The sequence below is a fragment of the Erithacus rubecula genome, assembly GCF_903797595.1.
Source record: "Erithacus rubecula genome assembly, chromosome: 5".
NCBI lineage: Eukaryota > Metazoa > Chordata > Aves > Passeriformes > Muscicapidae > Erithacus > Erithacus rubecula.
Window position 1 is genome coordinate 59,560,223 of NC_136687.1, and position 26,213 is coordinate 59,586,435.

Genomic DNA, 26,213 nt, shown 5'->3' on the forward strand with positions numbered 1-26,213 from the left:
TTTGGTTAGTGTTGCAGAAAATGTATTCCTGACTGCAGTTTCCAGTGCTGTATTTAGCAGCCCTTTCCACATGGGAGGTACAGGACTTTCCCACAGCCAGCCTGCATCTCCAGGGATTTTCCATGGCTTGTGTCACCCCCAGCTTTCACTGGTGGAAGTCAGGTGGAGTTATGGACCCCAAGCATTTTGTGCTCACCCTGTGTCAGCATTGCTTGTATTAAATCAAAGACAAGGCATTTACATTTAAAAAACCCCAAACTTCTCTATCTCAGGTAGGCTGAAACAAACAGTATCCTACTCCCTGGCACACAGAACAAGGCACACAAAATCCCCAGGTGGATAAAAACAAACCCTGCCAGCCTCTCCATTAGCAGTGGCCAGAGTTAATCACCCAGAGTAATCAAGGTTAGTCAGGGAAGCTGATTCTGGAAGTTAATGTTTAACGAAGGGCAAAGAATTTTTTGAAGTCATTTCCCCAACAGAAGGAGCAAGAGGTGCAGAGGAGGAGGGAAAGGGGAGGGATTTCATCATGGTGAGGATCAGGGAATCTTTTCAGGCATTTATTTGACAACAAGCCTGTTTGGTATTTTAAATATATAATTTTAAATATTATTTATTTATTTATCTCTGAATTTTTATTTTTCATATGTATATGTTTGGTGCAGTTCTTCCCCTGTGCTGCTGAGCTGCTGATGCTCTGGGTCAAGGCAGTCTTTGCTGGGCATAAATGTGTTTCCTCTTTGTTGGGCATAAATATGTTTCTTCTTTGCTGGCAAAAGGCAACAATAAACCAAGGGATACAAAGTCATCGTTCTGTATCTCTATAGCCTGCCCTGTTTTAGCATGAAGTAGTTAGAAATTGAAGTAAAGCATCAATATATGTAGATGAACTGGCCTGAAATATGTTGAGTGGGGAATACATAGATCTGTCTCATTAAATATGGTGCTGACTGCTAGGGAAAGGCAGGATACAGTAGAGAGCTGGGAAACAACAGGAATAGTACTAATGAATCAAAATACAGGTATTTTCTGAAAATAGGAAGTGGGATTTCCCTGCAGATGAGAGGAGGATATTCCTTTTGGGTTTTGGTTGCTTTTTATTGTTTTCTTATACTCATTAGAAACCCCACCTAATATAAGAAGCACAACATGAATTTTTTGTAGTCAGACTGTGTTATTTCTTCTTTCCTATAATCATAGAACCACAGACTTCTTTAGGTTGGAAAGGATCTTTAATATAATTGAGTCCAACCATTGATCTTTATAGGTCCCTCCCAAACTGGGATACGATTCCATGATTCTCCAGCAGTAATAGTGTGTAAGTACAGGGAAAAGTTGTTGAACTTACCTCTGACATGAGGAGGGAAGCACATTAAAGCAAACATAACATTTCCCAGACTTCCATAAAATCAGGAACTGCTTTGTTCTGCAGCTCTTCAGGTCAGTCCAACCCAAGCACATTATCAAACTGCACAGTTTCACTTGCCCTTTCTGAACTGTTGCAGTAATCTTTTTTTTTTTTTTTTTTTTTTTTTTTCTTTTCTTTTCTTTTCTTTTCTCTTTTCTTTTCTTTTCTTTTCTTTCTCCTTCCTTCCTTCCTTCCTTCCTTCCTTCCTTCCTTCCTTCCTTCCTTCCTTCCTTCCTTCCTTCCTTCCTTCCTTCCTTCCTTCCTTCCTTCCTTCTCCTTCCTTCCTTCCTTCCTTCCTTCCTTCCTTCCTTCCTTCCTTCCTTCCTTCCTTCCTTCCTTCCTTCCTTCCTTCCTTCCTTCCTTCCTTCCTTCCTTCCTTCCTTCCTTCCTTTTTTTTTTGGTAGTTACAGCTCCATAGTTACAGAAATATGTGTTCTCTTCCATTGACTTGACATTTATGCCATCATCTTTATCTAAAATTTCTTTATTTCACAGTTCATGTTTCATCCTCTGGCTTCTGTCCAGGATATGTGTTTAAGTAAACTCATCATCACTTTCTCCTTTAGTCACTATTAGTTGCTGCACATGTTATGTTTATGGTGGAACAGCATCTGTAAATATTGCTGAGTCCTTGCCCCCCTCCTCAATAGCCATAAAACTGATCCAGGATGACAGATGGTGTTTTCAGTTTCCAAATTCTTTGCTCTAAGCACATCCTTTAGCAGCTGCTTCTGTGTTTCTGATTTTGTCTCCCAGCCCTGACTGTCCCAGGTTTTGCTTCATTCAGCAGTTCCTCCCCACAAAGCCTTAAAGCAGATGCTAGACTGTGCCATGTGTGGGGTTAAATTTTTGGTGTTTTGGGCATTAACTGTGTCAGGTTATTTTTATAAATGAGTAAAGCAGTTAATAGTTGCTGTAAAGTTGTTTATTGTAGAAGCACATTAGTTTTAATAGCAAAGTTAAAGTTTATGTTAAGTTTTGGTATAAAGTTTTAAATAGAAGCAGAAGCTGCTTTTGGTGGGGTTGATGTTGCTGGGCAAGTTTTGGAGTTTTTTGGGTGCTGATGATGGTGATGAGTAAAGCAAAGCAAAAGTAAATGGCAAAAGCAGTGGCAAAAAGCACTAGCTGCTTTTAATGTATGCTTTAATACAGAATTTATATATAGTTATATATATTATCATTATATATATATATTATTTTTATATATTATTTATATATATACATATATTTATATATGTCTATATATGTCTATATATTAATGTATATTAATATATATTTTTTATATGTATATATAGTTAAGACACAAATTTGGACTACTACTTTTTAATTTATTAGAATTTTAGGTTTTTAATACGTTAGGTTGCATATAAACTACATATGTGGTTTATTTTTATTTGAAAAATGTAAGCAATATTTTTAGTATAGCTTTATTATGTTTAAAACTATATTATTGGAGTTTTTATGGAAAACACTAGTATTTTAGACTATGTTTTTTAACTTTTACTAGAACTTTTACTTTGGCATTTGAGACTTTTTATTTACTAAAAGCACTTAAGCTTATTTTAAATCAAGCTTACTGACTTACTTATTTTAAAACTTAAACTTACTTTTATTTTATTTTATTTTATTTTATTTTATTTTATTTTATTTTATTTTATTTTATTTTATTTTATTTTATTTATATTATGTGAGTGGTTTAACATATTTTAATTTATTTATAGGTTTAAATTTAATTTTTGTGGGGTTTGGTTTTTTTGGTTTTTTTTTTTTTTTTTTGAAGAATATAGAGACTATATGAATTACTGGTTTTAATTTTTTTTTTTTTTTTTTTTTATTTTACCGTAAAGATTTTCTTAACAGACTTATTTATTGAATGCATTGGGGGAGACAGGGCACTATGATTAGCACTACTACTATAATAACTAGAATGTACAAACTTACTTTTTAAAAACTTTTTGTTTATGATGTTAAATTTAATTTGCTAAGCAGATTATTTAGCTAAGTTTTATTATATATAATATATAATTATAATATATAATATATATTATATAATATATAATATATTTTTTTGTTACACTTTTTTGAGTTGTATGCTTTTGTGGATAGATTTTGAATGATCAGATAAATTTATACAACACATTCCATTAAAATCTTTACACTTATGTTTATGTGCTAACAAAAGAAAATTAATTGCAGCTCTGTTTTGCAAAGTTTATAACTGTTAGCATTTGTCAGCATGTCATTTAATGTAAGGGAAGTAGAATTGGTTTCTTTATTCAGCTAACACTTTAATTGGTTTAATTGTTTTAGTGTTACTGTGGAGTTAAATTGTGGTAGGAGAAGAGATGATGAGAATCTCTTCTCAAAACTTTAAGGTTTAAAATTATTTTTGCAACTTGGTTTATAGAGATGGGTAAATTTTTTTATTTTATACTTTATAGACTTTTTTGTTTTGGGAGTTAGTAATACTAACATGGTTTATTTATGATGTGTGCTGGGATGACAGGGTAAACTTTGTCTTTACAAATGAAAAACATTTTTTGTGGCAATTGGTAAGTAACATTGCTAAACGTAGACTGAACCAAAGTGGTTATACCAAAAAGTTTGATTTTTATATATAGCATGATGAGCAGAAACATTCTTGGTTATAGCTTGATTTTTTTCTGTGTGATTAAACATGGCACAAAAGTTTATTTTTACAGAACTAAGGATGTTTAACTTCTGTGGCTTAGAGGTTGTTCTGGGAAGGTGGGGATCACACTAATTTTACATTTTAACAGGGGTTTGAAAATCCTATTTTGACGTTTTTGCTAATTTATCTTCAATAGTTTTATTAGCTTTTGCATAAATTGGCCATAAATTTACAGGCACACTAACTAGGCAAGTTGAGAATGTTTTTTTCTGGGGTTGTGTTGGATAGGCTTATGGTATCGAAACTTGTTATACCAGTTAAAGTTCTTAAATATTTGTTTTATGTTGGCTAATTGGCAGATCTGTGCTATTAATAATAAACAAAGCAAAAAAGCAGAAGTAAAACATAAAATTAAAAGCCGTATTTCCCTTAAATTAATACATAATAAAATTCCACAATGCTGCTGTCATGTACCACACATCAAAAAGAGCTTGAATTCCAACAGCACTCCTCCATACATTATGATGCAAAAGTATGCATGCCTATGGTGATGTTAATATACATGTTTTCTGGCCATCATTTTAGATACAGAGAATATATCTTATATATCTTCATTTACCCTCTGCTATCATCATGCATATAAATGCAATGTGCATATTTAATGGCAGATGAGAGTATTGAAATCAATTATTTCAGGTCAGATGCAATTTGGCAAAAACTCTGTGAGCCTTGAAGCAAAGGCCCAGGTCTGCCAGCAATTGTTCTTTTTAACAGCAGCACCTCAGTGACTCAGATATTAGCTCAGAATTGAAGCTAGCACCCCAAGGTAGTCATGAGGATGCACAGGAACTTGAAAACCCTCTGATTAGCACATGCTTTTCTTAATTTACAGCTGAATCTTTGGGTTGCTGAAGCCAGAAGCCCTTCACTGTCTCTATTTTATGAGTGTGTTAAAAATACCTTGAAGGAAATAGAAAAGCTGTTTCATGTATTTTAGGGTCAGTTCAGTCCTTTCCTCTTTGTCTGCCCTTCCTTAACTGAAGAGGGACAGAGGAATATGAAGGGCAAGGAGCTCCTCAAAGCCCCCTGAGCTTTTCACATTTTTTCCTGCACAGGAGTGGGTGTGGAGGATGTGGGGATGGCTTGGGAGAGGATAAACAGTTTGCAAATGCAGCTTCTGCTTTGTGACTCCTAGAGGGCCAGTGTGATGTCTGCAGCAGCAAAGTATTTTCAGAAAGAGGCAGTTTAGCATATTTTTTTCTGCCTGTGACCTTTCCAAAGGGGCAGTGAAACAGTAAAAAATAATAATAGAAAAGGAAGTGCTGAGCTAAGATCAGGGTCTTATGACTCTGAGTTTTCATGTGCTCAGGGCATCACCCAGCCTGGCCTTGAACACTTGTGGGGATGGGGCATCCACAGGTGCTCTGGGTAACCTGTGCCAGTGCCTCACCACCTCAGAGGGAAGAACTTCTTCCTAATAAGAGCAGAATATTTGTTAAATGCAGGCCAGGGAGAGGATCATGCTGTTTTGGAGTTATTTTAATGATCACTGGTATTGCTGGGAGATTTGTTTTTCCATTAATTTCAAATGATTAGCTGAGGATTCAATAATGTGTGATGCACATTAAGCAGTGATGATTCAGCAAGGCAGAAAACAAATAGACATCAATAACATCCCCCCGGGGATTGTGCCCCTCAGGGAATGTCCCTGGATGACCAGCAGCTCTTCCTTGCCTTCCTCAGAGCTCTGGAAATGCCCCAGAGCCACAAGGAGCTGCCTTCAGCAGTTTGTTCTGCAGGTGGGAGGCTGTGCAGAGCCCGGAGCATCCCAGGACAGCCCTGGAAAGCAGCAGCCATTCTTCCTCTCTCAATGCCCTCTCACTGCTGACACCATCCAGCTGGATAAATGAGCCCTCCTTGGGGCACCCTGCATCAACACAGGAAGGAGAAAAAACCCCACATCCTCAGACAGCCTCAGAACAGGGGCATTTTGTTGTGAGTCCTAAAATAATGGTGACTTCTAGTGTTATTTATGGCTTTAGATTTAAGATCGTGTGTTGGTGTAGTGTGGATTTGCACAGAAAAACCAGACTGCCATTTAAAAGCAATATTATTGTAACTTTTAAATAACATATGGCTCTACATTTATCTGGGAATTGCAATGTTAAGCAACATCATTCAATGACCTCAAAAGGACTCTGGGGAAAAAAAAAAGTATTAGAATTATACATCCTGGTGGAAGTGAAAATACACAGAGTGGACAAGGAATATGACTTTCAACAAATTTATAGAAGTTAAAGAGGTTTTGTTTCTGAACAAGATGAGACTAGAAGAAGAGTAATGGACCCCTTTAGGTCTTGCATCCAAGGGTCAGTAATTGCTATTTTTGTAACTGTGGTATCAATTCCCATTCTTCTGGAATCTGAACATGACTGCAAATCATCAGGTGAGTGCTCCAGATGCCTCAGAATCACCCAGAGTCATTGCAAGAAAGCACTGACAGTATTGTGACAGTCTTTTTTGTAAAAATTGTCACCCACACAGACAGAAACTCCTTTAACTCCCTCACAGCATTTTTTTTAGCCATATGGAATTATATTATCACTCCTATTAAAATAATTGAAAACAAGTGACAACAGTTTGTGGCAAAGCCAGTTTATTAGGTTTCTTAGGGATTGTGTCTTGCCTGCCCCCAACACATACAAAACTTTAGAGTCTGGTAAAGTGAAAATACACACACAAAGTATTCAGTACTCTGACATCCATTCTGTGGGCAGATCACCACTGAAAGCCAGGGAGCAACACTGAATCCTGCATTACCAACCACACTGCCTCCATGGTAGAGCCATTAAAACATGCTTTGTGCTGAACATGGAATTACACACTTGAACACCATTTCCACACAATCTTCATCACATGAGGGCCCTTATTTACAAGTTGTGAGAACTCAAATAAAACTTAACAGATGTGCAGGTGTTTCAGATAAAATTTAACAGTAACACTGCAGTATTTTCTTACCCCAACCCCTAACCTGACTGCCTGGCTTTAAAATTCTTAATTCCGGGATATTTTTTATTTAAAAAACACAAACGAACAAAAAACCAAACAAACAAACAAAAAAACCCCACCACCAAAACCAACATATTTAGTACACAAATAATTAAGAAGGATCCTTCTGAGAAAAAGGATTAAGGACATGAGTGAAAAATAATCTGTCCAACAGGACTGTAAACCATTTTTACTTACCATAGTATAAATATCAATTTAAGATCAATCCTTTTCTTAAAGAAATCATTAAGGACACTAGTGTTAAAAAGATGATTGTTTCTGAAACAACTGTAAGTTCTAGTCATGTAAGGTTCAGAGTGAATACAAAAGCTCCCTTTTACAAATGTTTCCTAAGCAAAAATACTGTCACAATTGAAGCAGCTTTGTACAGGAAAAAGTATTACCTTTTGTTGAGACTCTATTTAAACATCTTAATCATATTAGACCAAATTAAATGCTCTTTCAAAATCTAGAAAAAAGTCAATGCATTTTTTTCTGTATAAGTTGCAATGAAATTACATCTTAAGAACTGTAATTGTGTCCATAATAACAGTTATCTTGTTTCAGTAATTTGTTTCTAATGTGACCATTAGGGTGGCAGCTTCTGAACTAGCCCTTCCCTTTAGTTTCTGGTAAGCAACACATGCTACACATTGCCAATAAAAAACCCTTCATTTATACTTCAAAACTAAGTCACATGAATGAAGCCACAGATTGCATTCTATGGCTTACATTTCACTTTATGCAACTATGTGCAACTTAGCACCATTTTTATTATGAAACTTGACCTTATTATGAAACTTGATCTTCAGATAGAACTGAAAAAAAGCAGTTGCAACTATGAGAACACAGAAAAAGGTGGTTCAAGAGGAAGAATTTCCCTCATCTAACCCCTACTAGCTCACATTAGTAATGCCAAGGATGCCCTAGATACAGCCACAACATCATACATGCAGGTTTTCTCTCAAAAATCTGTAGCAGATTATCTACTTGGTAGATTTATTCCATATTTCAAGACCCCATTTAGTTAGTGTTTGGAAATATTTTAAGAATGTACCATATTCCTAAGCATTCCCATTCCTGAAATATGCTATCAAGTTGGCTTTCCAAGATATTAGAGAAACCCCACAAACCCTAATCTTTGAAAACCAGTAAGTTTTGTCAAATTCACCCCATCTTTTACTTCCTCAACTGATTTTACTTGCCCTGAGACACTCACCTCAAATACAGCACCTTCAGAAATACATCATTTAATTTTAGTAAGATCAGAGAACTTATAAACAGATAGAGTACCAATTTTACCCTAAATCCTGTGCTACAGTACTTTCCACAACATGAGTTAAACAACATAATTTGCTGTCACATGCTAATTATGAAAAATTAATGAAGTTTTAAGTATCTAATAACTGTCTAGAGGTATGGAGAAGTTAGTTCCATTACCACTGCCATGAAGAAACAGACCAAGTTCATAGTGGAATGACAGGCCAAAATTTGCACTGACACTGGCAGTCCAAACTTTGACAGACCTGTTTTTTTTCACTTTTATAATAAAAAGGTACCTGCTTTCTAATTTGCTAGTAGGCACCTAATAATCCTTCATATGCCAAAAATCTCCCCACTTGCTGACCCAAACCCCAAGTTCCCTGGTTGACACAAAAGGCTCTTTCTCCTACATTATTCCAATGCAAGTAGCAACCAAAAGTATTAGTAAACTGGCCTACTATTTATAATCTTACCACAAGTGATGAGAACAATCTCAGGCAGCAAGAGCTCAGCTAGAATTGCTTTGTCAAAACTTGACAAATTGACTATGTTCCCATATATTTATAGTGAAACTTCAGCAATTCAGAAAGTACAATTACAAAGTGCAAGAGCATAAGATGGGCACATCTACACTAGGAAAAATTAAAAAAAACCAAACAAACACATTAAAGTGCCAAAGAGATTTGCTATAATTGCTACCAAAACCTGGAACTTTGCCAAGATCATAATTTTGAAGCACTTGCAAACAAGACAATGTGACCTAACACCAGCAGGGTGTGATAGGTTTTGGTTCAGGCTTTATATGTATTTCATCATGATCTGGGGGTTGACTAAGCATTAATGGCTTGTGACTTTTAAGCTTGTGAGCCAGTGTCATGAAAATGGCCTCCACATGGTCATTGTCATTGGGGTTCTTGGCAGAGGTTTCAAACAGTGGCATGCTGTGAGTGTCAGCAAACTTCTGGGCCAGGTCCGTGGGCACCTGAATAGCACTTCTCAGGTCACATTTGTTGCCAACCAGAATCCGTGGTATGTCAGTGGCCAGGAGGTGCTGCTTGCACTCCTCTATCCAGGAGGGCAGGCTGTGGAAGCTGGCAATGTTTGTCATGTCGTACACAAACACCACGGCGTGCACGTTCCTGTAGTAGTGCTGCACCATGCTCTTCCTGAAGCGCTCCTGGCCTGCTGTATCCCACAGCTGGATCTGCAATGGGAAGGGAAGCACAGCAATTCATTGCTCATCCTGGGAAATAACACGAGTTACATCTAGTGAGGAGAGTTACACAAGCACAGAGATCTGAATTAGACACAGTGACAAGTTTGTGCTGAAGAAAACCATTGCATTCACGCAATTTCAGCAGCTTTGACTTTTCTTAGCAGTAGCACTTGCATTTGAAAATTAAATATATGTTACTTCCCAATTCAACTCTCAGCTGACATGATTTTTGTTATTGCTAAAAATAGTCTCATCTTCCCCAAAATTTTGTTGTTAGCATGACGTTAACTGCCATGCAAAAATAGGAAGAAATCAAACCATGCTTGATTTCAACATCAGCAACAAAAACAGGACAAAGGAATCTTTCTCTGCAGTGTGTTGGAATCAAACCCTCCTTTGATGAAGATCTAACTTGCTTGTTTAGTGCTTAAACTAGGGCCATACTAAGGTTTGTAGTATCAAGGCACATATCAAAGGAAAAAATAATAAAAAGTTTATATCAAAAGTTTTATATAATTTCCAGGTACACACCATTCTGTCCAAATCTGACTGAACATAGGTGCTAGAAGCTTAGTCAAAATAGAAAGAGATTCAGAAGAAGTGAAATGCTTTCAAATTTCTGGGGTCCAGATTGAAACAAAGCTTTGTGGCACCAGAACATGAAAGCAACAGCTAATAGAAATTTTAAATACAGTGATCATCCTGTGTAATGGAAGCTTGGAGTCCTCAGATGTGTGGAGAAAGCTACAGAATTGTGCAGGGTGATGTCTACACCAACTTGCTCATCAGGAGATAAGGAACTGCAATGCACAGCAGCCAGGTTGGAAATTATTAAAATGTATGACAATCCAGATCCACGAGTCCATCACAGGATGTTATGAGTCAGTGATATGACAGACTGAAGAACAAAGAGTGAGAGATGTTTCAGATGGTGTGACTTTTCCTGCAATAGCATATTCAACCCTGGCCATCCATCCTCAAAAAACCTCAGGTAGAGCAGGTGGGAATGGCAGCTACTGGTTGCATCAGGGGAACTGAGAATTTGCATGAGAATCAGAGCAGCTTTGCTTTTGCAGCCTAGTCCAGGTCTCTGCAGATTTTGCTCCAGGCACTTAGAAAGACCTGTGTGCTGCTTCTGAAAGGGTCATTAAGCTTGCTAGGAAAAGCAAGGCAAGGCTCTGAGCCCATGAAATAGTACTCAGATGCAATCTGTCTCATTTTAGAGAAACCCCCACTTTTTGCCAAGGGTATTACACTCTACACACAACTGACAACATCTCCACCACCCTACACAATCAGACTGAAACAGGCACCTGAGATCTGCAAGTGTACTGCCAGCCTTGGGTGAAGATGGGGAAGTTAAACCAAAGGTTTACACAATTTGCATGTGAAGCTTAAACTACAGTTCTTCCAGAATTTCATTTACATGCAGCATTCAAGCTTGAAGGGCATTATCAACTGACTCGTTTGCACTGAAAGGTAAATCCTTTTCCAATGTTGAAAACTGCACACTTTAGAAGTTTATTTTTTCCCTTATTCAAGGTGAACTTGAGGAAATGGTTCCATCTCTGCCCCTCAGCCCAAATATTTTCTTCTGAAAAGCAACACTGAAAATGTTCATGTTCATGGTGAAGTAACATTATTTAATTATTACTCCAGTAATACCTATCTTCAGGGGAATCACAGTTTTTATAACAGTCCTTTAAAATATGTAATTTGAATGTTTGGTTTAACAGCATAATTCAGCTAATAGAACTGTACAGAATCACTTGGACAAATTGCATTAAAAATATTAAATAGACTGACTCACATCCCACCTTCTGACTCAGTTTTTGGATCCAGAAATGCCCTATTTTAAACAAGGACTCACTTTGTTTATATTGTTTATAACACACTGGTAAAAAAACATAACTGGCCTTGATGCTATGTCTCCTTTAAAAAGACATGGGAAAAAATTTGGAATAGCTCAAAGGTAGAGAACATGGTGCTGAGACTTTCTTTGAATTTCATCTGCATTTTGCTCTTTTAATGTAGGTCAGCGAAGACTGACATCATTGTTTTCTTCAATTTTCAATGCTTAGCTCAATCGAGGAAGAGGAAAATTTAGAAGGCAGCAAATCCATTTGCTGAAAATTGTAATTTACACATCACATACAAGCATCAGTGTTTGATATGAAGCTGTCACCCTTCTGCACAAGGAATACACTTGTTCCTGTGCCTTGGAATTGTCCTCAATCGCTGTGTGGGAGACCGGCAGCGAGAAGAACGGTGCTTGTGTTCCTGCCAATGACACAGCACTTTTCCAGCTGTGAAAGAAACAGTTACTGCTGTACAGCACAAGAAAGAACCACCCAGCTGGCCGGGGGAGGGAGAAGGCACTGCTTTGTAACCTACTTGGATGAGAGGAAAAATTCCCTTCAGGACACAGAAAGGACTACAGGAATTGAGCTCACCAGAGCTTCTCTCTGCTGGTTCAACTGGCATTGCTGGAGCTCATGCTGCATGTGAGAAAGGTGAAGAGGAGTGAGAGAAATTGCCAAAACTGCCCCAAAAGCAATTCAAATTTGACAATGCTCCCACTAAGAGTCCCGGCCACAATGATAAAATCCCTACAAAACAATGTGTCTCACAGGAGCCTCATTCAATCCTTCACCTTCCTCAACCAGAACTGGTTTATTTTATAGATCATATTCTCAAAAAAGCAGCAAAACAATCTATGAAAACACACGTAACAGAATGGCACAATAACCTATGTGAAGCATCTAGAAGCTGTGGATTATCCTGTGTTCTTCACTTCTCTCCAACAAAGGTCAGGCATCACACAGAGTGATGAAAATGCCAATGAATAAGATGGTGCTGACAAGACAACATCCCTCAGGAGGGCTCTCCTCTGTCATGGACAGCAATGGACAAAGGAGTAGAAAATTTCAGCTGTCAGAAGTTCTAGTCAGTGGCTTTACAAACAAAACAAAACAACAAAAACTCCTATTCACCTTTCTTTTTTGGCTGAAAAAGAAGATGAGATAAAAATCCCACAGGAGCAGAAAAGCAAAGTGGCTCTCCTATTCTTATATACCCTCCATAACTTCTTTAGTCAGTGATTAAGCAAGGAAAAACTATAGCTTCCAGCTACATTACTGTAATTATAACACCTGATGATAATAAATGCCCAAGTACAAGCTCAAGACTGTGGTCAACTTCCTTTTTCTGCACAACTGAGCCTTCCTCACAGAAACAAACTGTAATACAGAAGCAGAAGGGAATTCTGTTTAAAACCATATTAGTAAATAAACTGCACTTGTAAGCTGTTAGTGTTCTGCAAATGATGACAGCAAACTTAACAGAATTCTAAAAATTGGGAGTTGAAACACATCCCTCAACCCTGAACAATATTCAACTTCCTAATATTTTCAAAGCAAAATGTTCATAACAGTGGCACCTACACGGGTCTGTGGTGTTGAAGGTTAAAATGACTGCGATGAGAGAGAAGCAGAATTTCTCGGCGGCACAAGTAAGACCAAACCACCGCTAAGAGATGTATATGCAAGTCCATCGCAAGGATAAATTACCGACCAACACTTGATAGAAAGGTTTTGGCAGCGGCAGGAGCGGGCGCTGCCCGCCGCCCCTCAGCCCGGCCCCTCCGGTACCTTGATGCGCTCGCCGTCGATGGTGACGGCGCGCTCGCGGAAATCCACGCCGATGGTGGCCTCGGTGCGCTGCGGGAAGCGGCCGGCGCAGAAGCGGTAGGTGAGGCACGTCTTGCCCACGTTGGAGTCGCCGATGACGATGATCTTGAAGATGCGGGAGCGGGCGGGAGGCAGCGCGCCGGGCAGCGCGCCGGAGCCCGTCAGGCTCAGCTCCAGCGAGGACTCCACGTCCGCCGCCGCCATGGCGGCCCCGGGAGCGGCCCCGGCCCGCAGCTGCCGCCCGCCCGCGGCGCGCGCCGCTCTCGCGAGAGCGCGGCGGCCAATCCCCGCGGGCGGGGCCCCGGCGCGCCGCCAGGGGGCGCTGCGGCACGGCCCGGCGCCGTGAGGGGCGGGAGCGGGAGCGGCCGGGAATCTCCGGGAACTGCCGGGAACAGGCGGGGCTGCGCCGAGCGCTGGGGGCTCCTGGTTTATTTATCCCCTTCCTGGCGGCTAGAGTGTCGCGAAGTGTGGGATATGTCAGATTTTCTTATACATCTGATGTTTGGTCTTTGTCTGTGTTCCTGGTTTGAAGGACGGGTGTCTGCCAATAAAGGCAAAAGCTTCTCTTTGAGATGGAGAATGTAAACCCCCTTCCTCCAAATTATTATTGAAATTTTGAAATTAAGGGGCTTTCAGGCAAAGATAGGGGAATTAGGAATGACAGTTCTTTATTAGGAAAATTAAAATAGAAATGCAGTATTACAAAGAATAATCCCAAAACTGCCAGAGTCAGAATCCAAGCAGACACCCATCAGTCAGTCAGGGTGGTGGCACAGTCCCATTCCATGGTGGCTGCATCCTCCTGCAGTGGCAGATGTGGTTCAGCTGGAGCAGTGCTCCTGGACAAGGTGCAGTTTCCTCTGAAGGTCTAGGGATGATGTGGAAAGGTCTGGCTTTCCTCTGGAATCCAGTGGAAAGACGGATTAACTTGCTGTTCCAAATCTCAGTTTTTATCTAGGTAGGAAAGGCTTGGCTGCTTCCCCTGGCTGGAGCATCTCCCAGTGGGATGATGTAATTTTATCAGTCATACAATGATACTTAATGGGCCAGCAGCAGATGATATCCCCTGGAGGAGGAAGGGTTGTGGAAAAGATAAAGATGATTGCCCCATCTAGTCTTAAAAATGGCCCATGAGCAGATGGTATGTGCCACTGAGATAAGGGTCACTGCCACACGCAGCTTCAGCAGATGGTGACAGAATACACATTTCTGGCCACTTCAACCCAACACAGTCTGCTTTCCAGCCTAATCAATGAGAAGGGGGAATTAATCCATGAAACAGCTGCCAAGAAGCTCTAAGTGATGGGCAGGTGTTCCAAATCCATTATTTGTTGGTAGGAATGCCTTGTTAAGGTTTAGAGCTGGGCAGGCTTCAATGTTCTCAGACCAGGGGAGGGCACAATGTAAAATGTTTGCTAAAATGTATAAATGTATAAATAGTTCTGAGGGTTGGGGCGTTTGGTCTGTTGAATATCATGGTGCACCAGGTTTGTGCAATCTGAAATAGATAATGTCTCTCTCCAGTAATTATTGGTTTGTTGGACACGAGGTAACAAATCCAGTGTTTGCAGACAGCATGGTGGCAGAGACTGAAATAGTTCATGCCTCAAACATTGATAGGAAGTTTTGCTCATTATAACAAAAACTGTATAAAGAAGCTACAAGCAAAGAAGCCTCCCTGAAGATGCCTGACTGGGATTTTGAAGTGAAAGTCAAACTGCTGGAATTGGATAAAGGGAAAACCCATTCTTCAATCACCTGAAACAAACAAGTAAACAGGAAAAAGAATGTGAGCCAAACCCAGCACCAGTGCTCAGAATATCAAGTTTAAGCAATGTCCACCAGCAAGATTTTTTAAAGAGTCTAACCACTGCACTGAAAAGCAAATGTAGATTACAGTAGTTGAGAGAGCTGTTACCCTAACAGGGGCTTTGCAAACCCATAGCTGAGCCAGAATTCCTAAGGTTTAGGTCAGATACCTGATAGCAGCCTTGGAGAATCCTGCTCTTTACACTGCTACACGTGCCTCTGACCACTTGGGGTTTCTGACTGCACAAATAATAAAAGATCCTGAGATCCTATTGATCAACTGTCATGTGGCTGGAGGACAGTGCTTAGAGCAACCCATTATTACTCATATAAAAATGAGAAACTGGACTAAGTTAAAAAAGCATTAAAATATCTTGAGTTCAGAGCAATTACAATTACAGTGCCCATCTTAGTTTTTGTCACTTCCTTTCTCCTTGGACCAATCTCTAAGACTGTAGAGATGTTCCTCCACCCTGTAGTCCTCTTCTGAGACAGGATGATTCCATTTTTGCTCTCAATAATTCATTCTGCCAAAGAAGAGGAGTAATTTTGTTGAAGGGATAGTAAAGGCTGGGGGCAGGAGGCTGTGTCACCCTCAGGTTCCTACTGTTCCTTGCACAGAATTGTTCCTTCTTGCACCCAGAACATAAAAGGTGTTTGGCTAAGGAGAGGAAGCACAATGTTCAAAGTAGAGAAATGCTAATTCTAGTGGGGGATACTCTGATTTGGGCTCTGTCTGGTGTGCTAAAAGGTGAGTTTAACAGCTGCTCACAGGGTCTGCCAACAGCTCATTTAACTGATTTTGTTCTGGGTTATGCCAAAGTAAACCAGAATTAGATCTGAGCTCTTCCACAGCTCTGAACTTCTTTTATTTCAACAGTCATGACTTCAAATGGCAGAATCAACACACCATCTAGTGGCTGAGGGCATTCCTAGTCTTTAGTACTCAGCTAATTTTAAATTAACACCCCCAACACCTTACCACTGAATTTGCATCACGATGCTGCCAACAGCCACCACAGTTCCTGTTCTGTTATCCTGAGACAGACAGAACCTCTTTCATGGGGAGCACAACTGGCCCCTGAAACAATGGAATTAGAGAAAATAACCTAATTTAAACCTGAGAGTTTAAATTTTATCTCAGATGTGGACACTTTTATGTGAGCTATTTCAGTGTACAACTAGAGATTTCATCACTTCTGCTGTATTTGAAGGAATAAAGATGTTGATTAGATCCTTACATTTCATCCAGCACAGACTATTTCTGGATATTCCTTTTCCTTTCTAATATAACTGGAAACCAGCAAATATAATTGAATTTATTTACCATAACAGAATAAATTAAAAACGTTTCTTGTTATAAAAGCATTTGAAAAAGCTTTTGCTTTTCGTCTGTTGCAAGGACAAGTACTTTTAATGTGCTCAGTGAGTGAACATATAAGAGCCTGAATTCACAGCTATTTTTATTTAGCAGATGTAGAATTTTCTAGGAAACAGGATTCTGAAAATAATTGCAAGTCTCTGGACTTGCTTAGCATTTCAAGAATAGTTATTTCTATTGGAAATATTCTGGAATATTTCAACATGTTAGTCCTACAATATTAAACAGAACATAAAGGATATGATGAAAAAATGCTCATCAGGGGACCAAAAAGAATTCAAAAGTACACACCAGTTCACTCTGCAATAAACCAAAGATTGAGGTTCTTTCCCCAGTTCAAAGTTACATGTCACTAAAATATTTGACTGATACTACAAGTGAAATGAGATGCAGAGTTGTGAACATTTGATGATTCCAGTGAGGAAAAGAAATACTTGAAATACAGGATGTAAACAGTCAGAAATCGACATTTTCCTAAAATTTTATTAAAATTCTTGCAGGTTATAAAGACAACAGTAAGAAAAAAGAGCAAATAATTAATAGAGGGAGAATAATAGTTTATAGGGAGCATCTGGTTTACAGCTTCATATTTTTGCAATAAAATCCTACAAAAACATGCAGGGGAACTTAACTGTTTCTACTTTCAGGAATATCTCTGTGGTCTTCTTAAAAGAATGAGGCCTTGGCTCTTGGTTTTGGGAAGTTCAGGAGAAAATACCAGGCACTGAAAGAGCCCCCACAAACCCACCACTTGTACTTACCATGGAAATGCCAATCTTGCTGCACGATCCACTCAACAGCCACATGATCGCTCCCCTTTGCTTCCCCCTGAGTAAAGAGCATTGACACACCCCTTGGGCTCAATCCACGAAGGCAGATTTGGAACAGAGGGCACTTTGCATGCACTCCTGCATTTTGAGGGACAAGAGGGGACACAGAGCTGTTGTCTTTCTGCCACTGCACATGGGGCCTTCAGAACAGATTGCAGAAGCATAATGACAAGGTAGGAAGATCTTTTATGCCTGATGGAGTGGAGGGGTACTGATGGAAAGCCAAAACTGAGATATTTATGCAGATAAAATAATGCCTTATCTGCCAGGCTGCCTTGGCTCCTCATAGACCTTCAAATCACAGAGCTGTTCCCAGGAATTTCAAATTAGGAAAAGTTCAAGGCAGGAAGTTTCCCAGCACAAATGCCCTTTCCCTCCCACAGAGCAATGAAGTCATGAGGACATGGATAAGGAAGGGATTCTATATTTAGGGGTGGTGGTTTTCTGTAGGGTACAAAGGAGCTCTTCCTGCAACAAGCTCCCCTTTCCCATCCAAAGGGAAATATGAGGATATTGCTGCCATCACTTCAGCATCACACCCACCTTCCCTGCAGGCATCCACAGCCACACACCCTGCAAGTGCTCCCTGCAGACAGGGTTAATCAGAGCTGTAACTCATTACACACAGTCCTTAACAAGCATTTTTTTTTCATTGAAATGCCACTATAGGCTCCTATATTGCTGTATCAGCAGACTGTTTGGCTACTTTTACTACAGTTTGTCAGCATCACCATATTATTTTGCATGCTATTTGATTGAAATAGCAAGAAACTTTGGGACACTGAATCAGGGAAATTTTGGCACCAGGAGGGCTTACGGGTGGGGAAGCCTTATTTTATTTAGTCCCCAAAAATCGTATCTGAGGAAAACAGCAAATGTTTATTCATTCAGTTTGTCTCTGAACACCCATTTATCCAAATCCCCATATTGGCTCTTTGTAGCCCAAGAGAGCAAAGGATGTTTTGGTTTTTTTTGTTGTTGTTGTACATACAGTTAATTTCTGGGTAGGACAGACGCTCCTGCCAAGGTGGCTCTTTTCCAGCCTGACTCCAAAGGGAGCCACAGCCTTTTCCTACTGATCTTGCTCCTTTTTTGAGAGCTGTACCCCCATTAACAGCTCATCAGCCTGGAAGAAGACAAGGGGAATTAAGGGAACTGGCCGAGGGATCCTTTATGACAAAACTGGAGGACGCTGAACCCTACAAGGAAACACTAGTACTCAATTACAAACAGAACTCAGCATTTTTATTCTTTGATTGACTTCCTGCTAGTTTTGATATTTACTACCACCAGAGAAGAGCGTAAAAACACAGTACAACATTGTTAACCAGTTAGGAAGGCTGGAAGGGAAAGCAAATCCCAGTACAATTGCAAGTAAATTGGTGGAGTCCATAATTAAGATTTTTTTTTTTTTTAACGGATCAGCAATGAAGCAATAAATATGCTGCTGCACTGAACCAACAACAGGATTTAATCACTAACTTTGTGGTTTATTGCATTACAGTTTAAAACTAAATGTTATCCATCATCATACATTCACTGACCAGGTAAATGACACTTTTTCATATGTTTTAATGCTAAATGGCTAAAATTATGCAGTAGCCAAGCTAGACTAGGACTAGTAGAGGTAGATATTGAATGGGCAGTGCCAGGCAGAAATATTTTGTGAAAGTACTTCTTTGTCTTTCATTATGAACAGTTAGCAAGTTTAACACTTTTAAATGAAAACAAACATCTTAGGGAAGCTATTCTAAGATGCTTTGGATTTTGTAGCAACATTTCTCTTGCACTATTACAAACTCTTTGATATTGTCTCTCATAAAGTGGACAAATTTTGTCCTCCCAGTTTTCTGCCACAATTCACATGAAGACTAACATACAAAGCTAGAGTCTTTGTCAACATACTACTGGTTTTGCTTGTACCACTCCAGAAGTAATACACATTTACATCTTCCTTGGCATGAGAAGACTGCATTTATAGTATTTACAGCTTCACTCATCTTTCTAGTAATAAGAAAGCTATTTTATATTTAATCCAAAATGGAATTTCTATTATGCCACCTCCTTATAACTCACTTTACTCTTCTTTTGATGAGCTGCTCTATCAGTTGCTCCTTGCCATTCCCACTGTTGGCTCTATGTTCCTGGAAAGTGTCTCTGCCCAACACAGCCATTAAAATTAGTGTTTGCAGATTGCAGCTTTAATTTCCAGGAAGTATAATCATGATGACATGGCCACAAGTTTTGTAAAAGCATTTGCCCTTTGTGCCTCACCTCATTCCATCCCAGGACAGTTTTTAACTGGAAGGCTCCTGGAAGCAAGAGCCTTTCCCCAGGCTCAGCAACCACTTGCCTCCAACTGAAACTTCACCTCTCATTAATGAACTTATAGACAGCTCAAATCAATTAATGATACAACTAATTACACTACATTTGCACTGTTTTCCTTCACAGGACCCCAAAGCATTGTGTTATCACATAAGTGTAACTTGGACTTCTACATAGTTCAAGCTATTTTACATTACACTTAGGTAAAAATGGCATTGGTAAAGCAAAATTCCTTAGGGGAAAATATTTCAAATCTAGTTAGATACTCTGCACAGAACACTTAGAGATGCAGTTAGAGCAATCACAAAAAGAGAAAAATAAAAATTTTATCTGGATGTATTGAGCTGGATTATGGTATCAAGTGGTTTTTGTTGGCAGTGGTGAGTACATGCCCAAAAGAGAACTGTGGCAACAACATGTGAATGCTGCAGGCATGATGGCACATTGCTCCAACCCCCAAAGGCATCACATTAGACAGAGACCTTAAGCCTTCTTATTTCTCTTGCTCACACGATAATGAAATTGTATTTGCACCTCTGGCTCCTCAGGCCTGATCTCCCCCTGCCCTCAGGGGTGTTTTCCTACAGGGAAAACACAACTCAATCTGTGAGTTTCTACACCAACTTCCAGGGTTTACTGTTATAGCTGCAGCACCTCCAGACCTGGCAACTCCAAATGCTAAAGGAAGATTTAACAGCCTGACCATAAACACCTCACCTAGCCCTAGAGAGCTCCCTGGCAAACTTGGAATTTGCTCTCCATGCTAGGGGAAAACCTGGGTGACAAACTTCCCTCTGCATTCTGGCTGACACAGCAGGCATCAGGACAAGCCTTCCCCCTATGAACATGCAAATATTAAGACCTCTACTGAGAAAAATAAAAGAAGTCCAATGTAGCTTTTAAGGCATTTAATATGCAAAGAAATTAATTACTAAATAGGTAAGTTTGAGCCTATTTTACCTGCTTGTTCACACATGTACCTGCATGCTTTGGTCTCTACATGGAAGAAGCAAGTACCCCACCCACCATCACAGAGAAAACCACAGCTTCCAGTTCCCTACAATTTAAGCCCACATCTACTCTGGCATTGCTTCTCATTCACCACCTCTTATCTAAGAAAAACTTATTGTCTGATTTTTTTTTTTTTCCCAGGAAAGATACCCGTATCACGTGTCATCACCAGTGGCTCCAATGATGATGAAATCCTCCTTCTCCAGTGAAAATCATGAAGAATCAAACCAAATTGTGTCATGCCAGTGCTCTAGGTCCCTGACCACAACTGCATTCCCTGCTCACCTGCTTTGGCAGCCAAGCAGCAGTGATTACAGTTTTGGATCTCAGCACACAAAGGAAAGCTTTCACTGCAGCACAGCACTCTGCACTACCAAAGACTCATTGCACTGGATTTCAACTTCATTTCCAGCTCTTAAAAGCTCTTCCTCAGAAGTCAGCCTTGCATTTAACAGGACAGACGTGAAGATGAAGGAATAACAACTTCTTTGCCAATTAAAGAACCTCCATCTTCAGGCAAACTCTTGGTGTATTTTTCTGTCCTGGGCTTGCAGTCTTCTGGAAGGGGATGAGTAAACTCCTTAATCCAAAAGCACCATCTCTGAAGCAGTGTGGATGCCTTTCAGCAAGGTTACAAAGTGTCTTTAGGGAAATCAAAACAGATGTGTAGATGGAGACTTCTGGAAGGCCCACTGAAGCATCTTTTTCCCCATTTGCACAATTAAAGATAGTAAGTAACTTCCAGCTTTTAGTTCATCCATTTCAATGCAAAAACAGGCAGTGAAAAAGGAAATAATCCCATTTATAGGCAGCACTCAAAGCCCCCATATTTGGAAAAAAAATTTGCTTGATGAAATTCACAATCTGTTATGAGTGAAACACTCATCTGCCTCCAGCTTAAGCATCAGCAGCCAGGAAATGGGCAGCAATACTCAAGAGGCAAGGCCAAAAGCTCACAGCTTGTGCAGGCAAGACTGAACCATCTCCAGGAATTGCAGAAGACATGCAGTCCAAGTATCCCAGGCTGCAGAAACAACTGAGATCAAGATATCAATGCCAGAGTCAGTTAAAGGCTCTGCAAGTATTCTAGTCCCTAAAAGCCCAGCAGGTTAAATATACAAAAACAGCAACCCACACTTCTGAGGGGAACTATACTGCAAATGTACACAAGGATACACTGACCATGAAAAGAAAGTGGAGCTGAAGACACAATAAACAAAAGCCTGTTGTTGTGACAGTTAGAAAACTACAAACCCCAGTAAGTCTCCTGGGATCTCTTAACTGTACATGTCAATCACTGAATTCCATTATGTGGAAGAGGAAGGCTGTGTATCCACACAACAGATACTCTGTAACTGAACTCCTGCAGCAAAGAAGGCACTCACTTTGTAAGCTGTAGTTTATTTCTGCTCTGTTTTATATGTTGAGCCTACAAAAGAAAACATTTGAGCACTTATCTATATTATTAACACAGTAGACTTGTAGACTGAAGCTTGACTTGGAAAACAAAATTCATCCTAACACTGGTGGAACTTAAAAGCAAAGCATCGTGTTATAGGACTTCCCAGACATTCAGTATTTACATAGAATGCATTTGCACTTTATACTCAATGACCACCCATCAGCAGTGACATTGTTAGCATGACTGGACAGCACAGTAAGCCAGCCCTGAGCTGCACTCCAGCAAACCCATTCACTGTCGAAGTACAACAACATAGATTGGTTTAAATATTCACACAGTTGTTTTTCAAAACATTTTATTGCATTATATTTGGTACCTTATGTTTGACAAAGGAAATTACATCTGTAACTGCAGGAATAAGAAGCTGGTCTGTTATTGAAAAAAAAAAATCTTGGGCCCCTTAAAAGTTACAAAGTCTTGGGCTTGCCTGAAACAACTGAGCAAGAAATATATTCTTAGAAATGTAGGGCTTCAAGTATTACAAACCTGTGACACTGTGGAAAAGTTCCAGAGGTATCTAAACTGCAGCACTTTTTTTTTTTTTTTTTTTCTGCATAACGTGAACAAGGCCTGCTGAGGTTTTAATCTATTAGTCTCTTGATCAGTCAAAATGGTAGTCAGGAGTTTTCCTCTTTGCAACTTCAAGCCATAGTATGTTCTCATTTTGTTTTCACTCTGCGTGAAAAATGCATGCGATCTTTCTAACTGGTGCCACATCACAGTGCATAATTTTATTTGGTTCTTGCATTACAGTTTTAAAAAGTTTGGCCAACCTATGCTGATAGGTTCATCTCAAGAACAGCAATGGTGATTCTCCTCTCCCCACCCCAAGTTTGATTCCAAGAGAGACCATTTTTAACTGGTTCCTTCAGGTAAAAACTGTGGTGCAAGAACACCAAACTGATCGTGTACAGTGAATTTCAGAGACACAACAAGCTTATTGAACACACTATGTTTCTTAATTCTGGTTGATATCCGTATGTCCAAGCACCCCAACATAGCAAGTATGTTGCAGGTTTCTCTGTATATTCTGATTCACATTGCATACTTCCTATGGACACAATCATCCCCCGTATCAAAATCAGTCAGATGCTAAAGCCCCATCAACTCTTTGTGCTCAGTGAAAGAATCCAGTGCTAAAACAGCAGTTTTGCTGTCTGAGATAACAGTAATCTCACAAGACAAATTTAAAGTTAATATTTCTGCCACACACCTGCTCTGAGGGCTACACACCTCCAGGTCTCATATAAATTAGTTTAAAAACATGGGTGGGTAGGTGAGGAAAAGGGTTGTTTATTTTTTCTTTTTCAATTTTAGCAGCTTTTAATTTTTTAAGAAACCAAACAACCTATAACCAGTAATATGTTAGATATTTTATATATATACTTTGTCAGCAGGATAAAAAAAAAAAAAAAAGTAAAACTATTTGAAGGCAACGGGGTTTTTTTTTTTTTCCTTCTGTTCTTTGTGTAAGTTAGAACAATTCAGCAGGTGCGTGACAAAAATATTATACACCAGATATGGTCCAACGTCATTTTTTTCCAATAAAGTTGTTCATATTTCATTGGCCAGTTCTTCAGGTTCTGCAGAACTATCTCCATTAACTGTGATCTTCATATCCTCTTCATATCCAGGGGGCATGAAAGCCAAAGCATAAGGGAAAAGCTTATGACAATTTGCTCTGTAAGTTTCAGATGCTTCTTTACAGTCTCCAAGGCTACCGTCACATAAAGCTTCTAATACCTCCATACAAGTCTAATTAAAGAGAGAAATAAAGAAGTGTTATGGTTTCTTAAACTTTCAGCTGAACACTCACAACACAGTTCCACTGTCTGAGATTATTCTTATCTTCCAAGACAAATTTTAAAAAGTGTTTCTGACACAAACCTCCTCCAAGGACATCAACATCAAATGACATTTTAACTAAACACAGCATGAAATACCAATGTAGTCTGATTTGAAATAATGGGATCTAATACACAGCTAGAAATCCTGACTGTAAAATTAAATACTAATTTGTCCCTTGTTTCTTATTTTCCTAAAAAAAAATTATTCTTGCCAACCCACCATTCTTGGGACACACTGACCATTTCACCAACACATAACACACCTTTCAATCAAATCAAGTTACTCTGATATTACCACATTTTTCAGATACATGCAGTTTCCTGTCCATAGTTGTTCATGATTTAGAAGAAGAAAAGGAGATTGGCTGTGGAATTTTTTCCAGCCTGCATTCCCAACATGAGAAACCAACCTACTGAGCCCTACTAAAGCCTGGCTGCATTAACACCTGCCCATGGCTGTGTGCAGGCATTGGCACAGCCAGGCAGGCTTCTCCTGCTCTCTGACATTCAGTAGTTTTTATTTCTCCTGTGTACTGGATTAACTGCTCTGTCCCTCTTGCTGTAGGATTATGGAGCTCTCCTCAACGACCTTTTTTCCTCACATTTGCTCTTTGTAATATTGGCATCCACCAAAGGTCAAATATATCTGGTTTTATGCCTGCAGTGTGCAATGAGACAGCTGGTCTTCACTACAATGAAGTATAATAAATTTAATCTCTTTGCACACAAAAATGCCTTTCAACAAACACCTAGACTTCTCCAGATTCTCCCTTTTTAGGGTACTTTCTATTTCTCATCTAGAAATTCAGTAGAAGTCCAACTCTTCCTTAATGTTGGCACCTAACATGTTCAAATTCAACATTTTCAGTTTTATCACAATACACTGTCCAGGACATGTATGCACTGCTGAGTTGGTGAAATCATCTTTTTATCTTACAAGTTTGCACCTCCAAAACAACCAAGCACTTTTGGTTATACTTAATTTTTCCCCTGTCCAATTCCCAGCATCCCACTTACAAGGCAAATTAATTTATGTTTTTGAAATCTATTGACAAACTAGATTGAGCTCTTTGAGACCACTCAAACAGTAAGAAAACCCAAAGCTGAAAACCAACACCCAAACAAGACAAGTTTATGAAAAATGCTAAATACATACTTTGAATATAAAAAACATGAATTTGCATCCCATACCACAACAGCTAGAATAAAGAAAGGATCTGAATTTTCAATATCCTAAACAAGTCTACAAATCAAAGCAAATTTTCCTTTATTGTCTTTCTCCCTCTGTCTGGTCCAAAAATTCTGCTATGAATTTAAAACCCTTCAAAATTAAAGTTCTACTAAACCCATTGTATTTCCTAAGAGATTTTTTTGAAAACTCCACTTTTTGTCTATAAAAGAATATTTTTAAAGTAAACATTTACCAAATTTACTCACAATAGATCTAAAAAATTGAGTGCACAGATTACTGCAAATTGCAAGTCAGAACTGACAAGTCTTCCCAAATGAAAGCAGGGGAATGGGGAAAGGGACACAGAGGCAGTGTCACAGGGAGATTATTCCATGACCACCAGAATGGAACACAGACACAAAAATTGGTGAGCTTTTCACTTAACCACACTCTAAGGCAAAACTGTGCAAATGCAGCTTTTATTAAACCTATGGTAATTCCCACAGCTTGCAGAAAGTTGAGCATGGAAAACCTGCCCAGAGTCTGCACCACTCCTTTTCTTGTGAGCAGCTGCCTGTGTGCAACCAAAGCTCAGACAAACTACCACCTTTTTTTTTGTCTAGTGAATTCTCCCAAGCTTCATAAGTCTTCCCATTGCCTGTAGCAATAATATGATTTCTGCTGCTGCTGTTTTCATTTTATCACAAAACTAAATTAAATGTGCAAAAAGGATATTAAGTATTTCAACTGGGATGAACCTGACACCCCTTTGTCTCAACTTAACCTCTTTACCAAAAGGCATAGCAATGATTTCATCTCCCTCTTACCTCTAAAATTTGCTTAAAACTTCCACAGATAAAACAGAAGTTGTCTGCAATTTATAAATATGTTACCTGAAGATTTCTGTTAATAAGGGATTCATCCAGGGTCATTGCCAGTTCCACTGCCCTCTTCTGACTGGAAGGATCTAAATAGTACATCATTTTGGCAGCTACAGGAGGAAAAAATAAAACTTATCACCCAGTGGATTACCAAAACCATCTTATATACAAACACAAATTAGAGATAACATGAGGAAGAGGGGGGACTGAACTCTCCAGTAGTATTTCAAAATTGTA

At 39.2% G+C, this 26,213-nt stretch overlaps 2 protein-coding genes across 2 annotated transcripts in view; both read right to left on the reverse strand.

Annotated features, from left to right (window-relative positions):
* Positions 1–6,679: 6,679 nt before the first annotated feature.
* Positions 6,680–13,515, reverse strand: RAB33B (RAB33B, member RAS oncogene family). The gene is made up of 2 exons (XM_079306311.1): positions 13,218–13,515; positions 6,680–9,555 (listed from the first exon to the last, which is right to left on the reverse strand). The coding sequence occupies exons 1-2, from the start codon at positions 13,458–13,460 to the stop codon at positions 9,112–9,114; spliced, it is 687 nt and encodes a 228-aa protein (XP_079162437.1). The 5' UTR covers positions 13,461–13,515; the 3' UTR covers positions 6,680–9,111.
* Positions 13,516–22,355: 8,840 nt separating this feature from the next.
* The window catches only part of NAA15 (N-alpha-acetyltransferase 15, NatA auxiliary subunit), a 33,216-nt gene continuing 29,358 nt past the window's right edge, over positions 22,356–26,213 (reverse strand). The window contains exons 19-20 of the mRNA XM_079306290.1: positions 25,989–26,086; positions 22,356–23,832 (exon numbers count right to left, since the gene is read on the reverse strand). Of these exons, the coding sequence (XP_079162416.1) occupies positions 23,632–23,832; positions 25,989–26,086 (299 nt within the window). The 3' untranslated portion in view covers positions 22,356–23,631. The remainder of the gene's footprint in view (positions 23,833–25,988; positions 26,087–26,213) is intronic.

Coding starts and splice junctions, on each gene's coding strand:
- RAB33B (XM_079306311.1), bottom strand. CDS start 13,460: ATGGCGGCGGCGGACGTGGAGTCCTCGCTGGAGCTGAGCCTGACGGGC. Junction 9,556..13,217: donor TCGACGGCGAGCGCATCAAG/GTACCGGAGGGG, acceptor TTCCCATTGCAG/ATCCAGCTGTGGGATACAGC.